The sequence below is a fragment of the Oreochromis niloticus genome, linkage group LG20 (assembly GCF_001858045.2).
Source record: "Oreochromis niloticus isolate F11D_XX linkage group LG20, O_niloticus_UMD_NMBU, whole genome shotgun sequence".
NCBI classification, from domain to species: Eukaryota; Metazoa; Chordata; class Actinopteri; order Cichliformes; family Cichlidae; genus Oreochromis; species Oreochromis niloticus.
Window position 1 is genome coordinate 30,051,381 of NC_031984.2, and position 27,547 is coordinate 30,078,927.

Here is a 27,547-nt window from a genome sequence, read left to right on the forward strand (position 1 = left end):
CTACTCCAAGCCTCGTGGGTGGTCAGTAAACCATGAACTGGGGAGAGTTGAGCGGTAGAAGCTAACATTGACCCCAAACAACCACATAATCTGCCAAACCATTCTTAACTATGCCTCTCTCCTTCTCAAGTCTCAGATCTCTCTCAAGTGTTTCCAAGAAACCTAAGAGGCGCTGCATGTTGTAGGCCTAATGATGGGCATGTGGGTAATTACAGCATTCTCAAATGTGGCAGCACGAGTGGTTATACTGCTCACACACCGACCTGGCACCTCCTCACTGCCTCAGTGTCTGCCACGTCTTTAGACTTTGTTCGGGCTGGGTCCTGCCATAGATGTGTGCTGTTTGGACTACTAAGATACACTGCTTTGCGCTTTTTTGTGTACACCGGCCTTTTATCTTGTTCAGGAATGAAAATGAGCGTTCTGTAGGGATGCTTTTGATAAAAATCTGTTTCGTTTAGTGGACTCAAGCCCAGTTTCTATTTTCTCTTTTGATGATTTTATCTCCATTCTCTAGGTAACTAACTTAAAATATATCCCCTGTAAAACTCGTCAAACTCGACACACTGTACATGACATTTGAAGCAGTACTAGAACTCAGTAACTTCCCCGAGGCCTGACAGTTAAAAAGTATGTCTTCGTATTCAGAAGGGAAGTTTAACTAGAGTGTGAAAAAAAAAAAAACCTGGTGCAAAAATTGCAGTTTACGGAACTCTAGATATTCAGATCTTGAGGTTTAAGAAGAGGATTTAAAAAAAGAAATAATTACAAGGAAGTTAATAACACATTCATGTATTTCTAATACATGAGCTGTTATTCCTGGTGGAGTGATGCCAGTATCATACAGGAGTGAAATGTCCTGAAAGATTAAGTTGTTTCTTGATCTTGACGAGTTCTTTTAATGATAAAGGTTAAAATACTATAATTATTTAGTTCTTTAAACTTTAAAAAATACAACTCAGCCTCTTCACTATCTGTTCTGTATGTTTACTAAATCTGAGCATTTACGTATTCTTTTATTTATGTAAGTTTAGTGATTTTTTATTTTGTCAAAAAGCCCATTGAAGCTTTTCTTGTTTTATCCAAATAATTCATTGAACTGTTGCCATTTATACACTAGTTGTAGTCAAAGACAGGACATGCCATGGCTGCAGTGCGATGTTGCCTTCAAGTGCTGGTCGTAAGCCGAATAGAAACATTCTGTAAATTTAAAAAAGTATATAAAGTTTAATGCGACTGAACGTTTTTTTTTTTTACAATCATGGGATGAAACTTCTTCCTTTTCATACAATACTGGGACAAGTATAACTACATTACATTAACCCAAAAAAACCCCATCATAACCAAATTGTCCTGTTGTCTCTGAATGGAGCATTGATGAGGGAGAGTACGCGTGAGGAGAAGGGGGTGTGTGACGTCATGGCAAGGGTGCCCAGTCTTCAGTTTGGCGGAGGACAAGTTTGTGTAGCTTCGACAAACTCTACACACCACAGGCGGGGGTAGCAAATAGACTAAGAAGAAACAGGGCTGTTAATAACTTTTGGGGGGGGACTGTAATATCAACATGACGTTATTTCCAGTGTTATTTAAAGTGCCATTATAATTAATATTGTTGTTGGGTTTTTAAAAAAGTAGCGACCAGAGCGAAGTGGATTTATACCCGTCACATTACAATTAACGGCTTTATTACTGCGCTGTTATTTCTGTCAGGTTGGGCGGTTGCTTCCCGTAATTAATGAATAGGTCCATATCGCTTTCAAGTGTCTCGTATCTGCCACCGGGCGGTCTCGCATGAACTGCGTAGAGGCAGCGACGAGGGGTCGGAGGCTCCGCCAGCAGAGCCGGGCTTCAGGATGAAGATGCCGCGGGGAGGACGCCTGTTTCTGGCGACGTGCCTCGGCTCGCTCTTCGTTCTCGTGCTGTACTTTCAGAGCATCACCAAACCAGGTAAGCCCACACATATATATTCCACTCACTGGGGAAACAGTGCTACACTCACGCTATTAGGGTACTGTTTAACGAACATTTTTTTTAATGTATTTAAATACGGCAAATAAAACTGTTCGATATATTGTGTGGTTATCACAAGGAAGGAGAAGGCAGAGGGTCCGCACTTTACTGACGTTAGCTAAGCTAGCTCTTCTTCTCATTCGCTGTCGTGGAAAATACACGCTGGTGTAACGAGTGAAAGAAACTACAGATAATTAGGCACACACACTGAATTTAGGGTTTAGGGAATGTGAATGACTAATTAATAGCGGGGAAAATACAAGTAATAAAGCTCTTCGTGCTTTTTGGTCTTGTGGTCTTGCTAGAGTCTGCATCTTTGGCAGGCAATTTTGCACAACTGTGAAGTTTTAATGGTGGCATAATGAAACGTGAATAAGCTCACATGGAAAAGGTGGAAGGGTTTGAAAGCCCCATGCTTTTGGAGAGAGATCCCCCCCCCACACACACACACACACACACACACAAACAAAAACACACATATTCCTCCACCGTGACCCTCCTCTCCTCCTTTTACCTCTCCTCTCCTCTGCCTTTGTTTCCTGGGTAGCACAGAGAAAAAGGACTGCAGACCTCCAGGGTGAGGAGTAAGGGGTGAAAGAGATGTCCAGATGATGGATTTGTGCCTTGCCATGCATACTGAAGTGAAGCAGCACATGCGCTTAGAGAAGAGGAAGAACAAATATTTAAATTGGTTTGTCAAGAAGAGAGAGAAAACAGCAGAGCACAGAGAGCAGACAAATCAGCTGTACGTGATATTTTTGTGCAAGAGGATTTTCCATCAGTCTGTGTGGGGTTTTTTGTTTTTTGTTTTTGTTGAACGGTATCCAGGGTAACACTGCACGTGTTAAGGAAATGTCAAAAGAAATAATCACATGCACCCCACCTGAATATCACGAAACACACACCTGAAACAAAAAAACAAAAAAACCCTTTAAATCACATTTTATAGCTTTCAGTAGCAGACACACAGACCACATGTTGCCAGCTCCACAAGCAGCACACTAAAGCACTTTCATTGACCTCCCCCTTCCATCTACAGACTATATACCCTTACTGGTTGACCCATTGAGGCTTGGCTGCATTAGAACCTACTAGTAGAAAATGAAAACCACATGAAAAGCAGGTTGGAGCCACATTAAAAAAAACCAATTAACTGGATGTCAGCAGAATATCTACTCAGCGTGAATTTAAAAACTGAGATCCAAGCGTTGTTTACTTCACTTTTTTTTCCATTCCTAGCTTCTGCTCTCCTTTAAATTGTTCTGAAATGAAACAGGGCACACACTTTAGCATCTTTAGATACTTTTCAGGCTACTCTCTTTAGATATTCATAAGGTATTGCATTTTTCCATAGTTCAGATCTGTGGTTCTATCCAGAACTTGTTCCATAAGCCCTGGTGTCAGGAAGGATTTTGTGATGAGTAACCTTAAAGAACTGTTTTTCCTGCAGATGCTTAAGTAGAGAAAAAAATGGATTTAAGACCTTAAAACTTGATGATCAACACAAATGTTGCAGACAGTTCATAGGATTTCCATTGTGGCTTTGGTGCAGTTACACTGACCATAAAGTCGTGTGTCACGGTGTGCTGGATCATCCCCGTGGTTTCTGATAGATCAGTTAATAGTTTTATCTTTGTGCTGGTTTCCATTTCAGTTCCCTGTCTGTGTTTAGTTGTTCTTTTGTTTGAGTATGTTCTTGGTCTCCCTTTCAGTGTACAGCGTGTCCCTGTTAATTCTGAAGGTTAGTTCCCTATAAGGCCTTTTGCACTAGTACCTTCTCGGCTTGACATGATGCAGCTCAACTCAACATTTTCCATTACAATCAAGTACCACCTAATGTGTGTGGGGTTGTTATAACAGCGTGGCCAAAAATCCTGTGATGTCATTTGTATGTGACACGAACGGCACAACAGTGGAGGATGTCGAGGCGATGGTACCTGCTGCTCATTGATGGCTTTTTGTCAGACTTTGATTTTTGTGAAGGAGATGCTCTCATGAATCATTGAGTGATTCGTGAGAATCATCATCACTGACTTTAATCATTGATTGAGACTAGCTAATCAGTGGCATGCATTCTGTTGACGTCACATTTTCAGATCTGCTCAGATCACTTGGATCTCCAGCTGAGCACTACTAAGAAAGTGCCTGGTACCAGGTACTACCAGCTAATGGAAAACCCTTAAAAGTTGAGTCGCCTCGAGTTAAGCTGACCTCAGCTGACCCTTCTTTTCTTAGTTCCCACCCACGTTGTTGCCTTGATTAAGTTTGCCTGTGCCTTACTGTCTCTCTCAGTTGTGTAGGTGTTTAGTCTGTGTTAGGTTATCAACGTCCTTCTTTTTCTTAAGTTTCTCTACTTGTGAATGTAGAGTTTTTTTGACAACGTCGTGGTTACAAAAATCAGGACTTCAGATGTGCAGCAGTGGGCTGGGAAACAGCTTGAATATGTTAGCAGCTTTGCCCTGTAGTTAATTTGTCATGTTTCAGAGTTGTTCTGTTTTGCAACTTAATAATATGTATCGGGAATTCAACTGTGTGAAAATGTTGGATAAGTGAGGTAAGACAGCAGAAGAGATGCAAACAATTGTAAACAGCTAGCAGAAACCAAACTGAGTTTATCTGTACTGAAGCACAAGCACAATAAGTAACATACACCCAGTACTAGGGTTAAAAAAATAAATCAGTACTCAGATATTAATATTAATTTGATTGCAACGACTGCAGGTAGACATGCACATGGCTTCTTTTTTTCATTAACAGCTGAAGTAGTTAACGCTCATGACACTTAACAGTACTGCAGGAGGAATTTAAAGAGGTAAAGCTTCCATTTTAACAGCATTGAAGTATTAAGCAGTTATCATAAAGGTTAACCTGGCCACTGCACATTAGCAGTTTAACTATTAGCAATTATCCATTAGCCACATTAGCCATCTGTTATCTTTAATGTAGCGGCTAGCAGTGTGCGGGTCGTGGATAGGATATTGAGCAGTGGCAGATACACTGGCCAGCCACTTGGCTGTCGGGGAGCCATAGAGTTCTGAGTGTGGAGAACTAATCCGAGCAAATAAAGAGTGAAATCGAGAACAGAGCAGTAGAATCAGATGGTTTCAGGTTTGAAAAGCAGAGCTGAGGATGTAAAGAGCTGAAGACTGAGGTGGAGCAGTGTGAATGCTGGATGTCGGCAGATGTGAACAAAGTGATAAACTTTAACTTTTGTTGTAGCCAGCTAGGTCAGTTTTAAAAGCTAGGTCAGTTGTAAAATGCAGCCAGTGAGCGGTTTAGCCTTTTACAGTATGCAATATGTTTTATTTTATTTTTTTAAAGCTTCTTCATTTTAACATTACTAATTCCATAATTCATCTAAGGTTCATTTCTAACTTTTCCATAATGCTCTTCTTCTACAATCAAAAAACCTATTTAGATGTGTTAATACATTTTACACATCTAAATAAGATCTAAAATCTTATAATTGGAAAAAATAATTGAAAATTAACAAGTTAACCTTTTCAAGATTTGACTTTTTTCTGCCATTATTTCTGTTGTTGCAACTTCAAACCAATACAATACAATGCAGGTGCTTTTCTTTGTCCAGGTTTTATTTGTTTGATGTTTGAAAGTTCCTAAATAGACTAAGTTTGTCAGGCTGTTCGACGTGTTACACTCTGAAATGGTAGCTGCTGTGTGATACCTTGGAATGAATTCTTTTGCAGAAATAAATCAATAAATCACCAATAATAGAGCAAAACTGGGATGTCAGTCAGGAAACAAACCACACAAGCAACAAGGAGCTTCTGTATTTAGCCTCACTATTTTTGCAGTTTCCCTTTGTTTTCGGAGCAGCTGATAACAGCACGGCTCTGAAAACACTTGTAGGCATGTCTTTTAACATGAGACAATATGCCACTGAAAATTTGGGGTGGAGATTATAGCTTTTAGTTTTAATGGTATCTGATTATAGACTTTCAACTTGTTTTCAGCTGGTTCTAAACAAAATTCTGGACCATAGCCATAGGAAATGCATTTACACACCAGGAGCGTTTAACACACATTTTGACCAGATGCTTAAAGCCTTTCTTGTATTGTACATCTGGATGTCCCCATCTGATTGTCATATCAGCAACAACAATGTGATCGGCTAGTAACAAAATGATCAGATGGAGCACAGCAGCACCCAGCAGCAGCAGCATGCCTAAATTAGCTGGGGAGTTGTCTTAGCCTGTAGGAAGCTAACAGCAAAGCTTCATTTTGTAGGAATTTCTCTCTGACTCGACCACCAGGTTCTGTTTGCTGGAGTGTTTAATTTAACCAAAAACTGAGATCAAATGAGTTCTGATAATGATGCTTGATCTTTTGCTCCTGTTCATGCTCTCACTATTCTTATGTTGTTTGTTTGGAAGTTTTTACTTTGCTTAATGTAACATAACCTGTTGCCACCAACTTAACTAACATTGTTTCACTACATCTGTCTCTGTGAGCTCCCCTCCACATGTGGCATGTGTGAGAGGAGAGGTGAAATGAGGTTTACTCAGAACAAACAAAGAAACCAGATGAAACAAAAAAATGAAAGTAAAATGCAGAGTTGAGAAAAGACTATTTGTAATATATTTATTGTTGTCCTTTTGTCATTTATTATCTTATCAATAAACTCAAGTTCCAGAAACTGATGCTGTTGGATTTATTTGCTATTTTTAATTTTATTAAGTTAGGAAATTAATTTTTAAGTCAAGTCTGATGCTGCCTTACACACAAAAGACTGATTCATTTATAACAGCAAAAGGCAGATACATTTGTTACCTTAAGCCAAGGTTATCATATGGCTCTGGATGGTGGCCTAATAAAACCAAGACTTACAAGTGACAGACTTCCTTGTGGGAGTAGCCAGGTTTTATCTGCAGTGGAAATCACTTCCAATAATAGAGTGTGACTGTTGGTGAAGGATTGGGTAATCAGTGTCAAACAGTGTTGACGGTTGTGTGTGGTTGGTGTTGCTTCACTGTGGTGTTTTCATCACACGCACAGCCTTGTGAATTCTGTAGCACTTTGCTATCCCAGTAAAAAATAATACTTGATCTCTGCAGCTGCATACAAGATTATTGGCAGGTCTGAGCGATATGGATAAAAGTCATCATTTTTTTGTCATTTCAGTCAATACTATACATTTGTATCATGATGAAGATCGAATCACTAAAATCACTACTTCTGACAAACCTGAAGCTTCATTTTTGACTCCTAAGTGGGATTAGGAAAATATAAGGTGAATTTTGGGTTAAATATTTTCTGTCAGAAGTTGAACATGATAAATGTACTACAACACTGGACAAGAGAATTTAAATAAATACCATGGGTACGTAATGAACTAAAATCTAAATCCTAACTAGGCAAAAACTTCAATTATTACAAAAACTGCATCTGAACTGCAGTCAAACTGTTTTAAATTGTTGGGAAATAATCCCACAAATTAAAAAACATTGATAATTTTCTGCAGTATCCTCAGTACATATTCCATAAGGTGAACATAAACCAAAGTGACATATTCACTGAATTCTCCATGGGAGAATCCACTGAGGGCTCATGAAAGGCAGTATAGTCTCAGTGAAGTGGGGGGTGACACTCATGCATGGGTCAGTTGTGTGACTTGTACATTATCTAAACACTCTCAAATTCCTCATCAGGTTCCTTTTGAGGCCTGGGCTGTGTCCGCTGGCGTGTAATGTTCGATAACACTGTGGCTCGAGTTTTCGTTCACATTTTTGGTTGTCATTTTGTATTTTGTCTCGCTCACACTCCTGATGTAAGAGTGTGCAGCAGCCTAAATATTAGCACGTGGTGCTGCCGACTGCTTCTCCCGTGCTCTGTCCTGTGTTTGTCAACCTAAAGACTTATTTCCAACTCTGTTCCAACCACATGACTGAAGAAAGGACAGTACAGTAGTCCCAGCAGCGACAGGAAGCACGGTGCAAATTATTATTGTGGTTCTATTGTCTGACTTCCTAAAACAACACCCTCGGTTTGGAGTTTAAGACAGTAACACAAAGTCCTGTCCAGAGTGGTCTCATGAACTCATTTACCCAGGTCATGTCATGTGTTACGCCATTAAATGTGAACTTAGTTAGGAATTTGACTGAAATGAGATTAAGATGTATATTACAAGAGGCTTAGTGATATGTTATGACTGACCATTTGATATGAATGAATATATTGTGTGTCTAATCTTCAATCATCATTAAATTATGGTCAGGCAGTTTAGATAGACAACATACAGTGTCCATGCAACTACTGCAGGGGGATGCTTGGACAACCAGGTGATTAATATGAAGGGACACAAAATTGAATATGATATGTTTTTTTAAAGAAAATAAGCAACATTTAAGATACTTACTCTAGATTGCATTGAGTTGGCCTCTAGTAAAACTGTGAGGAACCTTGGGGTCACTTTTAGAAACATCCTCTCTCAGAGTGATGCTTGTTCCTACATTCATTACTTTACTATTGTTATCAGGTTGTTCTAAAACTTTCTGAAAAAACCTTCAGTTGATCCAGAATGGAGCAGTGAGAGTAAGGACAGGGAGTAGAAAGAGATCATATATCTCATATTGCTTCTCTTCATTGGCTCCCTGTTAAATCCAGACTTGAATTTGAAATACTTACTTACTCAGTGAGCAATCTCACCAAGATCTGTTAGGCGGAGGAAGTCTGTAATCATCTTTCCGTTTTAAAGTGTGAACGGTAAATTGGTTTGATTGGTTCCAGAAGCAACATTATCATTCCTACTTTTATATTACTGTTAGCTCCCCCCCCCAAAATCAAACAAAAAGATTTGTGACACTGTTGAAATTTCCCTGACATAACCTGTTTCCACCTGGTCTTTTTGCTCAAACACATCACTGTACAAAAATAGAATTAAATCTTTTGCCACTCGTTCTTCTTTCATGTGGCTGCTCTGACCCAGCTGTGCTGCCTCAGTGTCACTATGCGAGTGTCCTTTGAGCATCTAAACGTGTGTGTTGTCAAACCCGGAGCGCATGTGTCACCTTTAAAAGCTAACTGCTCTGAACTGCTTCTGTGGCTGTGCTAATTTAAAGAGTTTTGTGCTCTTTCAGTTTGACACAGGAAACCATTTTCTCTCATCAGCGTAAAATTTACAGTTTGGTCCCATTGAAGACGCAAAGCATCATTTTGTGTGGCTGAGTCAGTTGTCCTGCCATAGTTAATATGGGATTTGCTAGTATCATCATTTCTGGGCATGAGTATTTTCTTCGCTCACAGTGCTGTTTGCTCTGCATTCACCCTCGCCATTTTTATTCCACTTCATTTGCTGGACTGCTGTATGCAACTTTGCATGCTGTAGGGTGGTAAAGCATCTGTGTCTGTGTTCCCCAGCTATGGGAGACAATAGCAAACTGTCTGCTCAACAGTGATGTGCCCGTGGCATCTGAACAATATGAGCTGTTCTGATTTAAGTTTTAAGTCTGGAGTGGACTGTCATAGCTGCCACCACACACAGGAAACTGAATTCACCGAATGTGAAAAAGCAAACTGTCAGCCATGAATGACAGAGTTTTGAAGGCTGTTTTGACAGCCATCATTGATGCTTCACACAGGCCGAATCCTCTCTGGGTCTTGTGACAGTGATGGATTCCACATCAAAGCTGTAAACAGCATCACCAGGGCCCACTCTGTCATCTCACCCACACACAGACTGTGGGGATTGTTTTTCACCTAAACATATTGTAGACACCCACTGTAAACATTTGTCATTAAACACATATACAGACACAACCTGTGCATATCTATTCATACATGTAGCTTAATCCAGTAAACTAAGGCTATGTCCACACTAATGCGTTTCCGTTTGAAAACGCATCGTTTTCTCTCCGTTTTGGCCACTGAGACGGTGTTTTCGCCAAGGAACACGCAGTGTTTTAAAAACACTCTTGCAGTGTGGACAGCGAAAACGGAGACTTTTTGAAAACGATGACACGTATTAGTCATGTGATGCAGTCAAGTGACCAATTAAACAAAGATAGCGGAGGGTACTATACAGCAGTTGTTTTGTTGGCTCTCAATTTTGACAGCCCAAAAAAGATTAATATCAGTTTGTACATGCTTCAGATAGCTTTTCTTCAAATTCTACAATTCTTACTCTCTTTTGCAACTTTGTACTTTTGTGTTACTCGCAGCAACAACTCCACCTCATTGTTAGTCCATTTAAAAAACTCGGTGCTTTTCCTCGACATTTTGCCACGACGTTTCAAAGAGCCGGAAAATAAATAAACGGCAGACAGAAATGAGACAGGTTGAATCTTCTTGCGTTTCACGCATGCGCAGTGAAAACGTGGACACACAACTCTGTGAAAACGACTGAAAACGACAGTGTGGACGCCGAGCGTTTTCAGACAAAAACGCCCTTTTCAAATCTATCCGGGCTAGTGTGGACGTAGCCTGAGTACACTCTTCATTTGCATGTGTGCACACCGCCACTTATCATCTGACGCTGATAACAGTGCAGGTGCTGTGACACAACAAGTGATGTCTTTAAGGTCTCCAACAGAGCCAACAGCTCATTAGAGAGCACATCACACCATGTGCTACACCTGTAGGAAGTTTGTACTGTGTTAATATTATAATGTAAAAGGTGTTAATATGGTTAATAAGGCTAGTGTCTTAAGTACATAAAGATGAAGTTATTTATAGTTACCTTAAACTGCAAAAATAGCATCGATGCCATGTTTTTAGCTTTTTAGCGCTGATGTGTTTGTAACACTTAGATCTGTGTAAGAGACCGGAGTGCACTGGTTATATTGCAGAGGTTCACACAGGATTGGATTCTGTTTGTGGCAGCAGTGTGTGTACCCAAACCTTAAATTGTGTTTTTTATGAACTGTTTGTGGCTGAACGTTTTCTCAACAGCTGCACCAGGAGACAGGAAATTAGTTCAAACTGGAGCTGTACTGAAGTATACCTCACTTTATCTGACATGTTTTACACGACTGTGCTGCTCTGTAATTATGAATCAGACGTGTTCAGCTTCTTCTTGTGTAAAAATACTGACAATGCTGAGCTGACGGTTGCTGGAGTTGGATGTAAAATCTCGAACGATGTGAGGTTTCACTGAAATTACTGGAACGTAAAAAAGACTTCTGAATGAACCGTGCTGAAACACAGATGGGCAGAGGTGTAGAAACGATAAGGCAGATGGCTGCATCGGCAGACTGTTAGCTGCAGTGATGTCTCAGACAGATCAGTTCATTACACGCTACATGTCGTTTCAGAGAAGATAAATTTCAGGCCAACCTCAAGTCTGACATCAGATTTTTCAGATTTTTCAGGTGAAAAAGGATGTGATGACTTACAGGAACTGGTTAGTCAGTGCATCTGCTGAAGGTTTGTAAGAGGTGTGCAAGTAAAAATAAGAAGAATAAGAGTAAAATGGAAAGTGGCTGCCAGCTCCCTAGTGTCACTTATTGTAAAACCACCACATCTAGTTTGTGCAATCACCAACATCTGCAGTCTGTAGCACATGAATGTTGTGACACCATGAATCAGGCTCTGCCTGGTGACACGTTATTCTTCATAATGCTGTAGTCTGCCCTGCCTTTGTCAGCTGCTGGTGAGCCAGACTTTTATTTACTTCACATAAAATACATCACATTGCCCTTTTCTTACAGCTCATGGAAACTAATAAAGATAGGCCTTCTTTTGAAGTGCATTTAAGCTGAATTATACACCCATGCATAATAAGTGATGCAGCATAATTCTCTGTGCCTTGTATGCATTATGATTATAGAGGGGAAGAGGTTTTTCAAAAGGGGAAGCAGCTTCTTTGCCAGTAAAGCAGGGCTGTGATTTGCCTTTGTAGAGTGGGGACAAAACAGCCGGTTATTCCAAGTCCCACACAGGCTTTTTGCATGTAACGAGACTGGGCCTCTTCTACTCCTCTTCAGCTATCGGTATGTTGTCACTTCCTGATATGAGAGGAAGTGGTGGTTTTCTGGTGGATGTGATAGAACACTCAACACACACATACACATAAAAAAAAAGAAAAAGAAACTAAGCTTCACAATGATCAGAGCATAGTAACCACAGATGTATTCGTGGTCATGTGATGTATTATAAAATATCAGAAAAGTTGACCTGATAGAGGAATTCGGGATTGAACGATGTAGAGCCATTTGTATTGATAATACACACCAGTGGACCATATACACCCATATTTATAGGTTATGCAAGTAAAGTGTTTGTCATGTTGACTACAAACTTGACTTAGATATTGCAACTGTGCTTATCAGCTGCAAACCACAAAAACAAACTAATGTATTGAGGGAAATGATATTTTTTGGCTGCAGAGATAGCAGTGACTGAGGTTTATCTGTTCACATCAACTTGCCACTCACTGAATATTAAGAGTCTGTCTTAATGAATAAAGAAAAAAGAATCAAAAAACAAATGTGTCCTTGACACAAAGAGGAAATAAATAACAGCCCGAGTCCTGTGTTTGACAGGCTGGTGAATAGATTTCTGGGAGCCACAATGATTTATAAAACATGTTACGATTATCCATCGAGCTCACATTCAACACTGACTGACTGACTCACAGCCTGTACCCCAGCTAAAAGTTTTATAATTTCATATTCAAATAACTGACATTTCCAGTTTTTCCATGATAGTGATACCTTGACTGTGGATATCTGCTAAGTGTGTTTTTCTGAGTAGATATGTGAGCAGTGATCTAATACCAGTGTTAAAGTATAATAGCTATGCTCCTTGCTCTGAGAAAGAGACCAGTAATCATTCAGGTGTGTAAGGCAGCGTCAGAGTCCACTGAATGTTGATTTCCTAACATTTTTAAATAAATACAAAATTATTATAAAAAGGTGATCATATGAAAACAGAATCATTTAAAATAATAAAACACGCATTAACATTATTCAACTGACTTATTTGCTGTGGTCTCACTTCAGCACAGTGTGAAGTTTTTAGTTTCCACATCCATGAGTGCACTTGGGCCTGTGTGATGTAAATGTCATCATCAGACAGTGACTGTGTCTGCGTCAGCAACAGAGTATAATCCAGGCTTGAGAGTACCTATTGCATACTACTGCCATTTATAGCCATGCTAGTTTCCCCTTTCCCTGCTTTCAGTGTCGCTGAGTGCATCTCCTCAGACACTTGTGTCATGTATGGAGTGGAGCTGATGATCCAGTTGTTGACATTGGATTGTGGCCTATATTTGCCATTTCCTGAGCTTTCCTCGTGACTTTGGCATGGATAGAAAACCTAAACATTTCATGTCCATGTAGCGTTTATGCTCAAAACAGACAGTAAACTATTAACAGACCCTCCACAAGTGTCTCTTGACCTACTTTCCAGCTTCCTGAGGAAGTGTCCTGGGTTTGCTGAAGGTTTATCTGCTTAATAATTGTGGAATTGTGCTGTAGACTGAGAGCTCACATGCCTCATGTATTGTAATTAGAAATCTCTCGAAGTTGCCGTTAGTGTGACTTTTAGCCTGAGTGCTGACAAAAGACATCTTTACTGGTTTATACAAAATCATATCAGAAATGACATGTTCTTTCTTTTGGACTGGTGTGGATTTTTTTTATGTATCCAGTGAGTCCAGGAAGACTTGATGTCTATCTGTGCGTGTTGCTGATGATGTGGCACAGATTACCCAGAGGAAGTGGAGGATTTTGATGGTTCATGTGAGCTCACGCAGAGAGGCTGTGGCCCAGGCAGAGGATGTGTCTCCACAGCCTCTGCCTGGGCCACAGCCTCTGCCTGCCTTGACCTGAGATCCGCCCTCTTCTTGTTGTGTGAGTGAACATTACACATTTGCTCTGTCACCATTTGTTCTCCTTTTTGTGTTTGCTTCTTCCTCAAAATGGAAGGAAGCAGTTATGATTTACAGCTTCGTGTCAATCTGGAACATGTGACAGTGTATTTTGTCAGACCAGAATGCACAGCTGATGGGTTTTTAAACATTTCAGAACAGCAGGGGTTCGATTTTATTTGTTTGATGTATTCAGCTGAAAAGAAGAGACACAGTAGGAGGGAAATGGCCTCCGTCTCCATCTGGCTTCCATACTTACAGCATAGCCATTCACCTTGCTGGTTAATATTCCTTCCATATGATGGTATGGAGACACCCCTCCCCCAAAAATGCTCAACTGCATAAAGCACATTCCCCACATCTACTTACCTCTGTCTCACTCTGGCGTTGTGCCTGATGTAAAGCAGCCCTCTGCATCATTTAGGCACATGTGCAAAACAAATTTCTGTTCTCACTTTAGTGCCATTAGCTGCAGACCTAAACACTAACACTGTGTTTGCAGGGGGGGGTGGCATAGAGGAATGGACGAAAGAAGACAGATGTGTTTACAGAGGCTGAAGAAGGAGGAAGGGCACAAGTATCTAGACTCTCCCAGATCATCCAGTTCAGCCTAACATCATTTGCATCCACAGCTAACTGTGGTGTGTTTGTGAGCAGGTAAAGGTCTTCTTAAAGCAAAGAGAGGCTAAAAGAGCTAAAAGTGTTATTAATGTAGGTGTTGGAGTTTTATAGAATCTACAGTATAAATGAATGGTGGGAGATCACGTCATGACTGAACGGGACCAGCAGATGGGTGGAAAGTTGGCTCTGTCTGTAACTCCATTTGGACATCTTTACAGCGAAATTTAAACTTGTGCAAATATACGAGACGCTGTTTCTCATTAGTCACCTACATGCAGACTGAATTAAAAAAAAAATAACAGTGAAGTGGTTACACTTAAATCAGTGGTTGTGGAAATATGACACACCATGCAGTAGACTTGCTGCAGGGTTCCATGTGTCCTGACTGCTGCAGAACAACTCTGATCCATCAGAATGGATGCAGGATCTCTGGAGGTATCCTGTGGTGCAGAGCGAGTCCCGTGGGTTATGGGGCGGGACCTTCATGGATTGGGTTCGTTCCGGTACATTTATCAGAGCGGTGTATGGTGGGTTTGGAGTTTGTAATCAAAGGCTTTGGCATTTTTTGTAGGCTTCATTGCTTATCTGGACAGTTTTGGTTGCGGGATGGATTCTAGGGGGGACCACAGCCTTTGGGGAGTGTTAAGCAACATTAACGCACTTTTCAGTACTCATAGCCGTTAACACGTTGAAGCGCTCACTGTTTTGTCCTCCTTTGTGACTCTGCAGAGGCAGAAATGAACGTCCTCCATTAAAATTCAGTCAGGAAATACTTTACTCAGATCACCCAAAAGAGAGCTTTCACAGGTTGTTTCCACATACACTTCTACACAGTCATTCTTTGTTTTGCACCCGCATGAGTTTCCCCAATGCTGAATATTATTTAGTGCAGGTTTAAGGCACCACTGACTTACTGTCACTTTTCAGACCTTGGAGCAAAGGTGCTCGTTTTATATGGAGTATGTGATCAGCGAGATGATCAGTTTTGTCCACTTCACGTCTCAGAGGTTTCAGTGTTGTGTCCATTTTAGTAAAACACGTTTGTTGTTTAAAAGCAGAAGCTGGTTTGAAGGCTGTCACCAGACCAGGGAAAAGCAGGACAAGTCCGCTGCAGACGCTTTATAATGGAGACCAGGTGAGAACGTACTGTCCCACCACACACACGCACACACACAATCGCACACACATAGTGTGACAGCTAGTAGGTAGCAAGTTTCACTTTCACTGTACAGACTGTACCAACTGCAACATCTAAAGCTCAGTACTAAACACACTGTAGTATTAAACATAATGCAAAATGAACACTTGGGCTCAGGCTTCCGGTCTCTGACGAGATGCTGCATTTAGTGAGAACACTTTAAATTTGTATCAAGCTACTTATTAACATTCAAACACTCAAAAACCCCTGCAGCCTGCCTGCCAGCTTTCATAAGCAAAGGTCATCTGTGTAAACTTTATGTGCAGACCTTTGAAAGAGTCCAATCTTTAGTAAAATGTGTTCCACATGAAATCCTTGAAGGAGTTAAGTTCTGTACTGACAGCTGGCCTTCAGCGGTTTTTAAAAGGCTTTTGTTGAAAGTTGTTTGTGCCTCTCCCTCTCTCTCTGCATCGTCCTCATCACAAGCAGCTGGAGCTGTTGGCAGCTCACAAGTCCCTCCAAGGCCGCAGGGAGCTGCTGGAGCAGGCATGTCTGAGTCACACGAGGAAGCGCCGCGTGCTCTCGCCCGAGGATCTCAAACACCTCATTGTTGACGACATGCATGGCCTTATTTACTGCTATGTACCCAAGGTTGGTAAGCACGTACAGATGAAATGAAAGAGGTTTGAGAGAATGTGAGAGGAATGGATGATGATAGAGGGAGACAGGTGCATCTTTTTATTTCACAGGTGTTTCCTTTTCTGACTTGCAGGTAGCCTGCACTAACTGGAAGCGTGTCCTCATGGTCCTCACCAGCGACGGCCGCTACACCGACCCCCTCGCCATCCCCGCTAATGAGGCCCACGTCGCAGGTAACCTCCGCACGCTTTCCGAGTTCTCGGTCGCAGAGATCAACCAGCGCCTTCGCAGCTACCTCAAGTTCATCTTTGTGCGGGAGCCCTTTGAGCGGCTGGTGTCGGCCTACAGGAACAAATTCACGCGCAGGTACAACACTGCCTTCCACAAACGCTATGGAACCAAAATCATCCGCCGGCACAGGCCCAACGCCAAGCCGGAAGCCCTCGAGAAAGGAGATGATGTGACTTTCCCTGAGTTTGTCCAGTATCTCGTGGACCCTCGGACGCAACGGGAGGAACCTTTTAACGAGCACTGGGAGCGGGTGCACTCCCTCTGCCACCCCTGCCTGATCCACTATGACGTTGTGGGGAAATACGAGACTCTGGAGCCCGATGCTCAGGCCGTGCTCAGATTGGCCGGAGTGGAGGGGACGCTTCAATTTCCAACGTCCGGCAAGACCACCAGGACAGACGGCCACATGGCGGCGCGTTACTTTAAGCACATCAGTCCTTTCTATCAGAAAAAACTGTTCAACCTGTATCGCATGGACTTCATGCTCTTCAACTACTCCACACCAGAGTATCTCAGGACTTGATAAGCATCACTTGTCCTTTCAGGCACTTTTGTGTTGCTCCCTGCCTCGGAGTGGTCCATCACAAGCAGAGACTTGACACTGGGACTCTCCAAGGGAAACAGTTAACGGCTGTGGAGAGTGACTGGATTTTCTGGTTCCAGTAAGTGAAACTAAAAACTGCCTAAGAAGAAGACAGATGGTGTGTGTGCTGTTATCTACTGAGTGAGGATGGAGTTTGTCTTTAGCACAGCAGACTGCAGGTGACACATCATCTCTTTACAAACAGATCCTTTTTGTGTTTGTTGCAATTTCTTGCCAAAGTTTTGCTTCATCAAATTTAGCGAGCCTTGCTTTGACTTTAGTTGGAGTGTTGTAGAGCTGGTGAAATGTGCCTCATCAGCATTTTTCTGCAGCTCTCACTACAGATTTCTTTTCTTTGTTTTTGCATCTTCTGAGAGGTAATGAGCCAGAAATGAAACTTGAGAGGAGCAGGTTCTCTTCTCACAGGTAAATGTGCTGACTGTGAAACTGAGCATAGTGTTGCCGTCTCTTAGGAAGGCCTTTATTTATGTCAGTATTTATTGTTTTGGAAAACAAGGATGTCGGGCTCATTTTTTTTCCAGAGGAAATGATTTTCTTTTCTTAAAGAACAAAAAACTTTTCTCTTTCAGAGTCAATATCTTTTTGCCGTGTCAGCTTTTGCACATTAACCGATGCTAAAACAGAAAACTGTGAGAGCGTACCACATCAGCCTCCTGCTTTAAATCTGCACAACTCTCACAGCTCTCGTTCACACCGGCTCCCACAGATCCCAGAGTGATTTCCAGTCGTAGACGCTCCCTCATTCCAGTAAAAGTGTGTTGCCGTCCCTCATCTATCGTGTGCCTGTATTTAGCTCTGAGCAGGTAGGCTGAACAAACAACCACATAGCTGTGGTCAGGGCTGCGTCCAGCCCAGGACTAGTCCTGGTCAGAGCTCCCCTTGTTGGGCTGTAGGCAAGCACACCAAGGTTTAATCCACCTACAGTCACCAAACAGGCCTCGTTCAGTAAATATGATCAGTACACTGTTTGACCTTCATTAACTCTTTGAAGACAGAATATGCATTTAAGATGGACTTGAAATATTTGCCAAAGATAAAAATAACTTCTTTAAAATTCATATTACCTCAGATATTTCCTTGCAAGCACCATAAGCGAGAGACAGTTTGTATCATACATATCTGTTTATATCCCAGCATCCACTTAAATTATAGGAAGATTAGATTATGCTTTAAAAATAACTCCCAAAGGCATTTCAAGATGGCTTTAACCAACAAGAATTGGGCACAAGAGCTAGAAGAGATTTGGATCTCCCCTAAACGAATAAACTGAAATCAAAACAAACAGTTCTTTGATTCCTTACAATAATCTGAATATCTCAGTGCTACACAGTTTATCAAGATTAAGAGCTGGGATTACTTATTCTTTGTAGATTGCTGAGACATGATCTCAAAACATCAGAAGCGAACATTTCAGAAACACACCCACGGTTTGCTCACTGTACACTGAAGCTTTGGCTGTTTATTCTTATCTGCACGTCCTTCGGGTTTCTTTTATAAAGTATGTTTAATTTAGTCAGACACGTGCCAACCTTTCTTATTGTTTTCCTGTAATTACGCTTTGAAAAGTGCAATATTAGTACATGTTAAAAGCTGTGTCTTTATTCAAGCCTTAATTTTGTGCCATATTTTATTTTTCTATTCCAGCCATGGATTACAGGGTGTTCCTTTCTGATGCTTTCCTGCGTAGCAGTTTGTAATTTAAGTCGTAATTTGTAAGAAGCTGCAACTTGGCAAAACCTGATTACACACTTTACTTTTTTTTCTTGTTTTATGATCTACTGCACGAAATGTATGTTTCACCTTTTAATTTAGAATCTGCTAAGTTTTCATCTCAGATGCCCCGACGCTGCTGTGTGGGACACAGCTAGCCAAAGAAACCATTTTCTGTAGAAATGTTCTTTGAGTCAGATCTTTGTCATTGTGAGTCATTGTGAAACGGCAAACAGAACACAATCTGAAAGAATCTCTCATGCACTTGTGACACCAAGCTGTGAATCTGATAACTGAAGTGCACTTGCTGATGTGATAGTGAATGACTGGTTACCTTGAAGTTTAAAAAAATATAAACCCACAATGACAGCACTGTGTGTGTCTGCTTTATTATTATGACAGTTGTCCTATAGTTGAACACCATTTGAACACAGATGTGCAGAAACTGTATTTTGCCCTGTTTTTTTTTGGGCGGGGGGGGGGGGTTTGCAGTAGGAATAGTAAAATTGCCCCAAACTTTAAAAACCATACACATGCTGGGGTAGCAGGACTTTTTTTTTCTTATTTGTATGATAACGCCACAGACAATCAGAAATTAGTCTGTTGCTTTTTCATTAAAATAGAACTGTTCATAGCCACAAAGTCACATTAACACTCACCAACAATTTTGCTTTAATCTCCAGACACATAAGACAGCACAGTGTAGGTATGGAAGTTTGAAGAACTTAACACAGCAAGATTAGAAAACAAAGGCGCCTTAAAAAGGCCCTAACATCATAACGTGGCAGTGTCAACACTGAAGTACAGTACAAGCTCTGACGAAGATAAAGCAAAAGAGAAAGAACTGCTGCAACATTTAAATACAGATTCTGTTTTTCTTTTTAAACATTGAGATGCTTGTAGACGAGATTTTAGTTACAACATGGTTGACATTTTTGCTTTCAAGGCAACTTCAGACTACTAATAAAACACAGTGCAAGTTTGCAGTCAGATGTTTTTGTTCCAGTTGCACTCCATACTGTCCAATAGGGCTGGATGATACACTAAAAAAGAAAGAAATAAAATAGAGGTTTGCTTTCTTGCAAAAAGCTAGATGCAAAGACTGACCACTCTCAATTAAAAGCCACTTAGCAGTGAGCTAAGCTGAGCTAATAGCTAGCAGGTATTGAATTAGCAATTAATGTTCGTTTTCATTGTTTATAGTTTGTAGCTCATAGATTTTTAGGCCTCACTCACACAAGCCCAGAGACTAGTGGACAACCCTGTTTTCCCAGTTTCACTACCACTTGTCGAATAGTTTTTCAAAGTCAGCATCTTCTGGACAAATTGCTGAAGACCGCAGCAATCTGCTAGTGACTAAAGCAATTACAAGGTGGTTTTCGGTGAAGTACAATATACCTCTTTGCAATCCTTTTCATGCTAGTGACTGCACACAATACAGAGAAACCATCTGCCAGTCGAATGCACACTGGCAGTTACTGACTGGTCTCTAGGCCCATATGAACTGAGTTGAGCAAGCGACGTCACAGTGACCTCTTCACAGCAATTCACAACTTTTCAGAGAATACATGTTTGGCTGTTGCCAGATGGTTGCAGACTGTGTGACTAGGGCCTTTGGTTATGTTAGTGCTAAGGTAAATAGTTATCACTCTAAAGTTTAAAGCAAGCAAGTATTTAGCTATCTTTAACAAGTAGCTAAACTGTTACCATTGCTTCACTTTAAAGGTTTAGCTGTAATTAGCAGGTGCTAGCTTACCTAAGCCAGTTAAACTTATTCTAAGCCTTATACATATAGCTCTATTGAGCTACACATATAAGTATAGCTCACTAGGGAGCTATACTAGCGTAAGGTTATGCTACTTTTAAGGTAAAGAGTGTTTCACTATTTAAAGTTCATATTACAGTAATTGCCTTTGACATAGATAAATAGTTAGCTTTTTCCATTTTACAGTTTAAGCATTTATCTGGGATAAAAGGCAGCACTGTGAACAAGCTATGGCCATGACTAGAACTTGGGTCCATGCTTATAAAATTACCAAATTAAGTAATGTTCCCATGTTTTTATCAGTGATTGTACTCTTTTAACCACTTGGTGCAGTGGTCTGCAGGTATACGAGACTCCACTTTGGATCAGAACATTTTGTAGTTACAATGCAAATACCCTCTAATTTGTTATAACCTGGCAGACATCACGCCACCTACTGTACACTACAAGAACATCATTTTATATGTCGTCCATGTAAACATGAAAGGGGGGGGGGACTACTACAACAACCCTGGCTTTATAACCAGCAACATCCATTTATTGGTCTTCTTATCCAAATATTTTACTCAGAGTACTTTAGTTACTTGCATTTTTAGAAATGGCAGTTGAAAATAATAATTTATTAAAACACTGAACTTTTCCTTTTAACCGTTTTAAATTAAATGTGCGTCTAATTTGGATCACGGTCAAAAATTCAAACAGCAGACGTAAACAATCACAAAAGGTAAATAACTAATTTCCTAAAACTGTCATATTAACCTTAATTGTTATGCGAATGACAAAGTTTAAATTGTATCATCCAGCCCCTTCACCCACACTGGTTAAGACTCACTTATGTGCTGGTACAACACAACCTCAGCTGTGGTCTAAATCTCACAGTATCACAGTTAATACACTGATCTCAGATGACTAACCCGGGATTCAAGTAGTACACGTCTATAGACTAGTTCTTATGCATCTAGTGTTTAACAGTGTTACAATAAAAGCTTTTAGCAAAGACCTATTAACACTGCAGTACCTCACATAAAAGTTCACTGAGAAGACGGGTTGTTGACAGAAACGCGTTGATGTTTGAGGCTTACTCGAAAAGTGCATGCGTGTAAAAAAAATGAGAAACTCTCCTTGTGTTTAATGAGTGCATGTACACACACATTTGTGTTTCACTGTTATTTTGAGACATCATGTAAACTCAAGCAGAAAGACGAGAACATAGTTTGGGCCAGTCTGATTTAGTCATCCATGCTGTGATGAACTTTTACCGATTCTATCCTTTGTGTTTTATTGAACATTTAAATGTGGAAAGTCTGAATATAAAGCAGCTTAAACATGACTTTAACTGTTACGTGAATTAAAAAGGGGCACAGTGAACACAGGCAGAATGTGACACCAGATGCAAATTCTACCAGCGTGGATTAAACGTGTCCACAAGAGTGGGATTTTTCTGAACTCTACTATTTTGGGGTTTTAAGACAAGACAAAGAAAATCAAGGATATCAAGACAGACTATGACCAAGAACTGGGGTTAAAGGTAAGTTTTGGATTTGGTCAGGAGCTGAGCTAAAACGTTCAAGTCCAATATGTGCAAAGACTTTCCATAACACAAAATAAGTATGCACTCACTGCTGTAATGATGAGGTCGTATGGTTCTGAAAAACATCACTATGAATAGTAAGGCTGTGTTGACCCTCCATTAAAGGGATGTAATATCAAGTAGTGAGAGAACTCCAGAGGCAGCTCTACAGCTGAATAAATCTTCAGCATCTGTCTGTTTTTTAAAATCATCATGTGGCAGCACAAAGTTCACAACTCTCAAAATATTGCAGAACGCTTTCTGAACGTTGAGATCGTGACGCACAAGGTGAGAGGTGCACACACATTTTCACGCTTCAGTGTTTAGAAACACATTTTCCTCCCACATTTTTAACAATTTCTAGTATGATGTGAAATCTGAACAACAATCTACTTGCTCGTAATCATTAGCTTATTGGCCTAATGTGCACGCTAACGATACTGTACATTTATCTAGTGAATGTCCGACAAGAAGCTCTACATAATCTGAACATTAGATATTCAGGAGAGCGCTGTGCGTTGTGGACAAGAGAAAAAAAGATTTACAGATGTCAAACATTTAACAGTTATTATTTCTGTCCGTCCATCTGTCTCAGTAACTCAACATTATAAATCAGCACAAAGATGGTGTCTATTTTGGTTATTAGAATCCTTGTAAAGTACATTCTGTGGATTATGATAGAGATAAGAAGTTTATCAGAGAACATTCCCCATGTATTTTATATTCCAGTTAGTGCAGCGGTCCCCAACCTTTGTGCCGCCACAAACCGGTTTAGTGTCAGACAATATTTTCATGGACCGGCCTTTAACGTATCGCGGATAAATACAACAAAATAAAATGAGATGACCAAGACAAAAACTGTGATATTTTATAAATATAATGATAAACAAGAATTCACTGTGTAATTGTGTAACTTTATTAGCAGCGTCCTCCTGAAATGGGCCAACAACACTTAGAGTAACATCCTCCTCTCTGCCACTTAATGCTTTCTGGTCGCTATGGTAACGCATAAATATTTCTTTCAAAATAAGACACATAATTAAAACATGGGAAAAGACCCAGGGACACTGAGTTAACGATAAATTTCACACCCGAGCGTCAACTCATGCGGCCCGGTACCAAACGACTCCGGTCCGTGGCCCGGGGGTTGGGGACTGCTGAGTTAGTGTATGACATATATCATTTATACAGTGACATATATCATCCTCTCTATCCTCCAAAATCAATGCATAGTGCAGTGCACCCAAACACGGGCTGCTTTAAGTCTGTTCTAACTGTTAGATTTAAAAAAACAAAACAAAATCTTGCTGTCATGCCACTATGATAAGTTGCTACATCTTCCACGCAGGGTAACCACATAAGGACCAAGAAACAGAGGAATGATAGTCAACATTAATTCAAAATAATGTACTACATGTTCTGAAGGACATCATTTTGGCTATGCAAAAAAAAAAAAAGATTGATTGGTTGCTAGGCTTAACCTCCTAGGACCTGCCGTCCACATATGTGGACATCACATTTTGGGTTATTTAGACCAAAATACTCAATTTTGCTCTACAAGGGCCTGATATCCACTTACGAGGACATTATACTGCTACTGTTCTATCAAAATTTTAAACGAATATCCTCATATGTGGCTCTTATTTTTCTTAAAAACAAAAATAAGGTAAAAAAAAAAAAATCTGGTAATTCTTTGTTTTTACATTCATCGGGCCCCAATATGCCCAAATATCAAAGTGAAATTAAAAATGCATGCTGTGGAAGAGTTCGGGTCTTAGGAGGTTAAAGTGGATGTGTCCAAGCAGAATAACATATCCAGATGGATGGATGGATGTAATTGGGTGGATGTCACCAGTGCTGTACCTCCCATCAGTGTAAAGGTTTGAATTTGTGACAGATACGGATTTCTCAGGCGCAGTGGGAAAGATCCAAAAATGCTTTATTGTCCAATCAAAAGCATTTTTGTTAATGCAACAAAATCGGGTTCAATACGATGGTGGCAGGCAGTTCTTAATGGAAAAAAAACTCAATTTATAGACCCAGGCTTTGAACCACTGACACGCAGCGGAAACAGAGAGCCAGGAAACCAGTGCCTAGCAGGTCTCCCAGGGCCGTCAGGTACGGGATGGAGAAGTTGTCAGGGTCCAGACTCCGTCTCCACATCAAACGGACAATTAGGTCAGCAACATAAAGGAGGATAGCCACCTGGAGAGAGAAGACAACTGGGCTGTGAGTGTCAAAATTAGCATCAAACGTTAGAGTGCTTGTAGTTAGCTGCTTTTCTTACTATTAGCTGCCAGTAATGGACAAATAGACTAATGATATATATGACTTAAACAGCTAAAAGGAAACGATGGGCGGTTGAAAGTATGGCTAAATTAATAAAGCTGGCGAATGTAATGGCCCAACTGTTGAAACAGCAAGACCTATTGTAACAGTATAGTAATATTTAGCAACGAAAATAAAATGATGGGGAATTTAGCTCAAGCTGTTGGCTTTAGGTAATTACCAAACAGATGAGATTTTTAAATGCACATCATCAACTGCTGAAACAGAAAGTAACTGAATAATCAGTTAGTTGCCTAGGTGGTCTTCTAAACCATTTACTATCAAGTTATATGCCAATATGTGATTCCCTGGAAGTTGTGAAAAGTGTATCCCCGGTCCTGATCACTTCCCATCACTGATGCTTATGTCATACGTAGTTCCTTTTAGTCGCCCAATGTCATTCGTTCTCTGTGGTCTCTGTTTGGCCCTTTGCTTCTAGTGCAGATGCAGCTAAAGACGCAGCTCTAACTTGTATGGTGAATGGTCTCTGTTTCCAGTTTGTGGCACACTTTAAGTTTTAGTGTCATTCTGTGATTAGTTACCATCTGTCTGGCATCTAAACACGTGTGGCATTTACAAGCGTGCACACTGGGCGACCACAGCAATGTGCTAGTGACCAAAGTAAGCAACAGGACATTTTTGGTGCAGCACACTCTCTGAGACAGATTTGAACCAGCAACCTCAGGTGATCACGCACCAGTCGGTCAGGGAACGTACATTTTCCCCTGAACCCGACCTGAGGCAGCGACGGGATTTTCAACCCGTCTCTAGTGTGACTAATGCCTAAAGTGGTTGAAGTAGAGCTGACTTTAAATAAATAAGATAAGATAAGTGGTTTAAAACAACTGAACGTAAACAGCTTTCTAACAGTTGTTTATAAAAAAGAAAGGAAAAACAGCTGTTGGAGAGAAAAAAATAAAACCTAGTGGATGAATAGCTGGAGTAGATGATTAGAAGGTATATCTAAAAGTGATGGTTAAATGGACTATTACATGGTCTATATTGATTGCTTTAAGTATTTGATTATCAGTTGAAAAATCAGTGATTCGTGGCAAGTTTCCTATGAAGCTTCCTAGAAATGGAATCAACTTTTCTGGGCTTGGGCTGTTAGGAAATCTGACATCTTGAACCTCCGGGAGATTACCCAGAGTGCCAAACTATTATTGACTTGGTATCAAAGGACAAAACACTGAATTCTGTTCAGTAACACAGACTTTCCAAACACATGACAGATGATGTTATGCTGGGGATTGCGGTGTACTTTCTGCTCTATCCTGGAGCAACTCTTTATCCCAGCGAGCTGCTCAAACACACACACCTGGTACAGGTCATTTCACACTTGGGTAACAGGGGGTTGCTGCCATTTTGATCAGACTGTACAAAGTCTAAGTCTATAATGTACCTTCTGATGACTGGTTTTCACAGTCTGTGTCAGACTGTCATGGGAAACTTGAGGGTCAGCTGAGAGCCAACGAGTTCATGAGAAACCGCTCAGTGTTGGCTACCATCAACAGGAAAGCCCAAACGATTTCTTACAGTGAATGTGGCTGAATCAGTGTACCTGTAGCAGAGCAGCACACAGGTAGCAGACAGTGAAGGCTATGGTGATAGGTGCCTCCTCTCCTTGTAGCAGAGAGATGGCGTAAAGGAAGACCAGGTGACCGGGTATAACCAGCATCAGCAGCACCCGTGCTGACTTCGAGTTGACCCCTGGGAGACAGAAAATGTAAGAAAATAGTGCCTTTTGTTATCAAACAATGATATTTATCACCAATCTTTTGACTCCAACTGAAGAATTTCTAGACTAAACTTTATGTTACATCATACAATCGCAGTAATCTGACTTATTTTACAAGCTCCACATTGCCAATATTGTCACCACTTATAGTTAATCTGACATCAACAACTGACCTTTTACACATTCTGCAGACTCTGATTGACATCAGCACATTTGGAAGTCTTATTTGCAGTCAGCTAATAGATCAAGTCCCACATTCACACGAGCTGGCTGTTTGTCTCTGGCTGAAAATGACGATGATGGTGGTGAGACAGTAAGTTTAAAGCTATGGTGTGGTGGGGCCTGTTGGGTGGCCCTGGGGCTGTACCATTTGGGTTTGGATTTCGTGAGGAGGCTGGCTCTTCCTGGGCTTCAGGGCAGGTTGGCCTGGGCTGATTGCGTGTCTGGAATGCTTGATCCCAGACCCTCATTAGTAGAATGTGTTTTTTACCCATGCCTGTTAGGAATTTTAAACTTGGTTTCCTTAAATCGTTTAAATTTCTGGTTTAGAGCTTCCACAGCATGGCAGCGTTACCTGAGGAGAAGAAGGTGATGCAGGGATTGGGCCAGTGCTGCCTCATCTTGTAGGGTAGCACCCCCGGGATGCTCCAAAAGTGCAGATAGGTAGAGATCCTGCTGGCCTGGATGGCTACCAAGTTGCCACCCACTCCTATGCATGGGAAGAGAAGGCAAGAGGATGAACGAGCGGAGTCAAAGATGATGTAAACAAAGTAAGAGAAACTACTTTAAGCTGTTGATCGCAACTTTAAACGAGCCGTTGCAAATGTCGGACAAAGCTGCCATTCAAGTTGTATCGTCGTAATCAAAGTTCTTTCCCACAAAGAACAGTAAACACAGCTTTAGTGACGCTTAATCTCATTTATCGCTGCCGGCACACAAATTAGGCCAAATAATGACACACTCTTGGCACAGCTGCGATCCGGACAGGGTCTGCAGAGAGACGCGAGCCAGAACAACGCTAAAGCCTGACCACTCGAGTCACAGTAACTGAAAAATAAGACAGATGAACACAAAAGAGCACTGCAAAGTGCGGCGACTAGCTGCACATGCACGTGGAACGCTACACAAATAAAACTGGCTGTAAAAATCAGAATGGGACAAATTCTGGCATAAAAATTGTGTCAATACTGGTTGAGCGGGAACTGTTTGACGAGCCATTTTCTGATTTCTAATGTGCTCCAGGTGGATTACACAATCAAACTGGAAGATAAGATTCTGGCTGAAATGAGTTTATTTGCTTCTTCAA

At 40.9% G+C, this 27,547-nt stretch overlaps 2 protein-coding genes across 9 annotated transcripts in view; one reads left to right on the forward strand and one right to left on the reverse strand.

Moving 5' to 3' along the window:
- The first annotated feature begins 1,413 nt into the window (after positions 1–1,413).
- On the forward strand, positions 1,414–22,098 carry LOC100695310 (carbohydrate sulfotransferase 11). 4 transcript variants are annotated; one of them, XM_005454082.4, is made up of 4 exons: positions 1,414–1,947; positions 15,514–15,593; positions 16,083–16,247; positions 16,369–22,098. In XM_005454082.4, exons 1-4 carry the CDS (start codon positions 1,854–1,856, stop codon positions 17,047–17,049), a joined length of 1,020 nt encoding a protein of 339 aa, XP_005454139.1. In that variant the 5' UTR covers positions 1,414–1,853; the 3' UTR covers positions 17,050–22,098. The 4 variants fall into 4 exon arrangements, with proteins under 4 accessions (XP_005454139.1, XP_005454140.1, XP_013129206.1 ...); XM_005454083.4 differs by having other exon boundaries at positions 16,086–16,247; XM_013273752.3 differs by having other exon boundaries at positions 1,415–1,947; positions 15,517–15,593.
- A 1,843-nt stretch (positions 22,099–23,941) lies between these two features.
- LOC100695043 (solute carrier family 41 member 3) overlaps positions 23,942–27,547 on the reverse strand; it is a 30,508-nt gene continuing 26,902 nt past the window's right edge. For 4 of the 5 annotated variants that reach the window (XM_005454076.4, XM_005454077.4, XM_003449113.5 and 1 more), the window contains 3 exons: positions 26,816–26,950; positions 26,065–26,213; positions 23,942–24,380 (listed from right to left, as the gene is read on the reverse strand). In XM_005454076.4, coding sequence (XP_005454133.1) covers positions 24,207–24,380; positions 26,065–26,213; positions 26,816–26,950 — 458 coding nt within the window. In that variant the 3' untranslated portion in view covers positions 23,942–24,206. Of the gene's footprint in view, positions 24,381–26,064; positions 26,214–26,414; positions 26,738–26,815; positions 26,951–27,547 lie in introns of those variants that run through there. The other variant, XR_003215608.1, reaches the window with a different exon arrangement.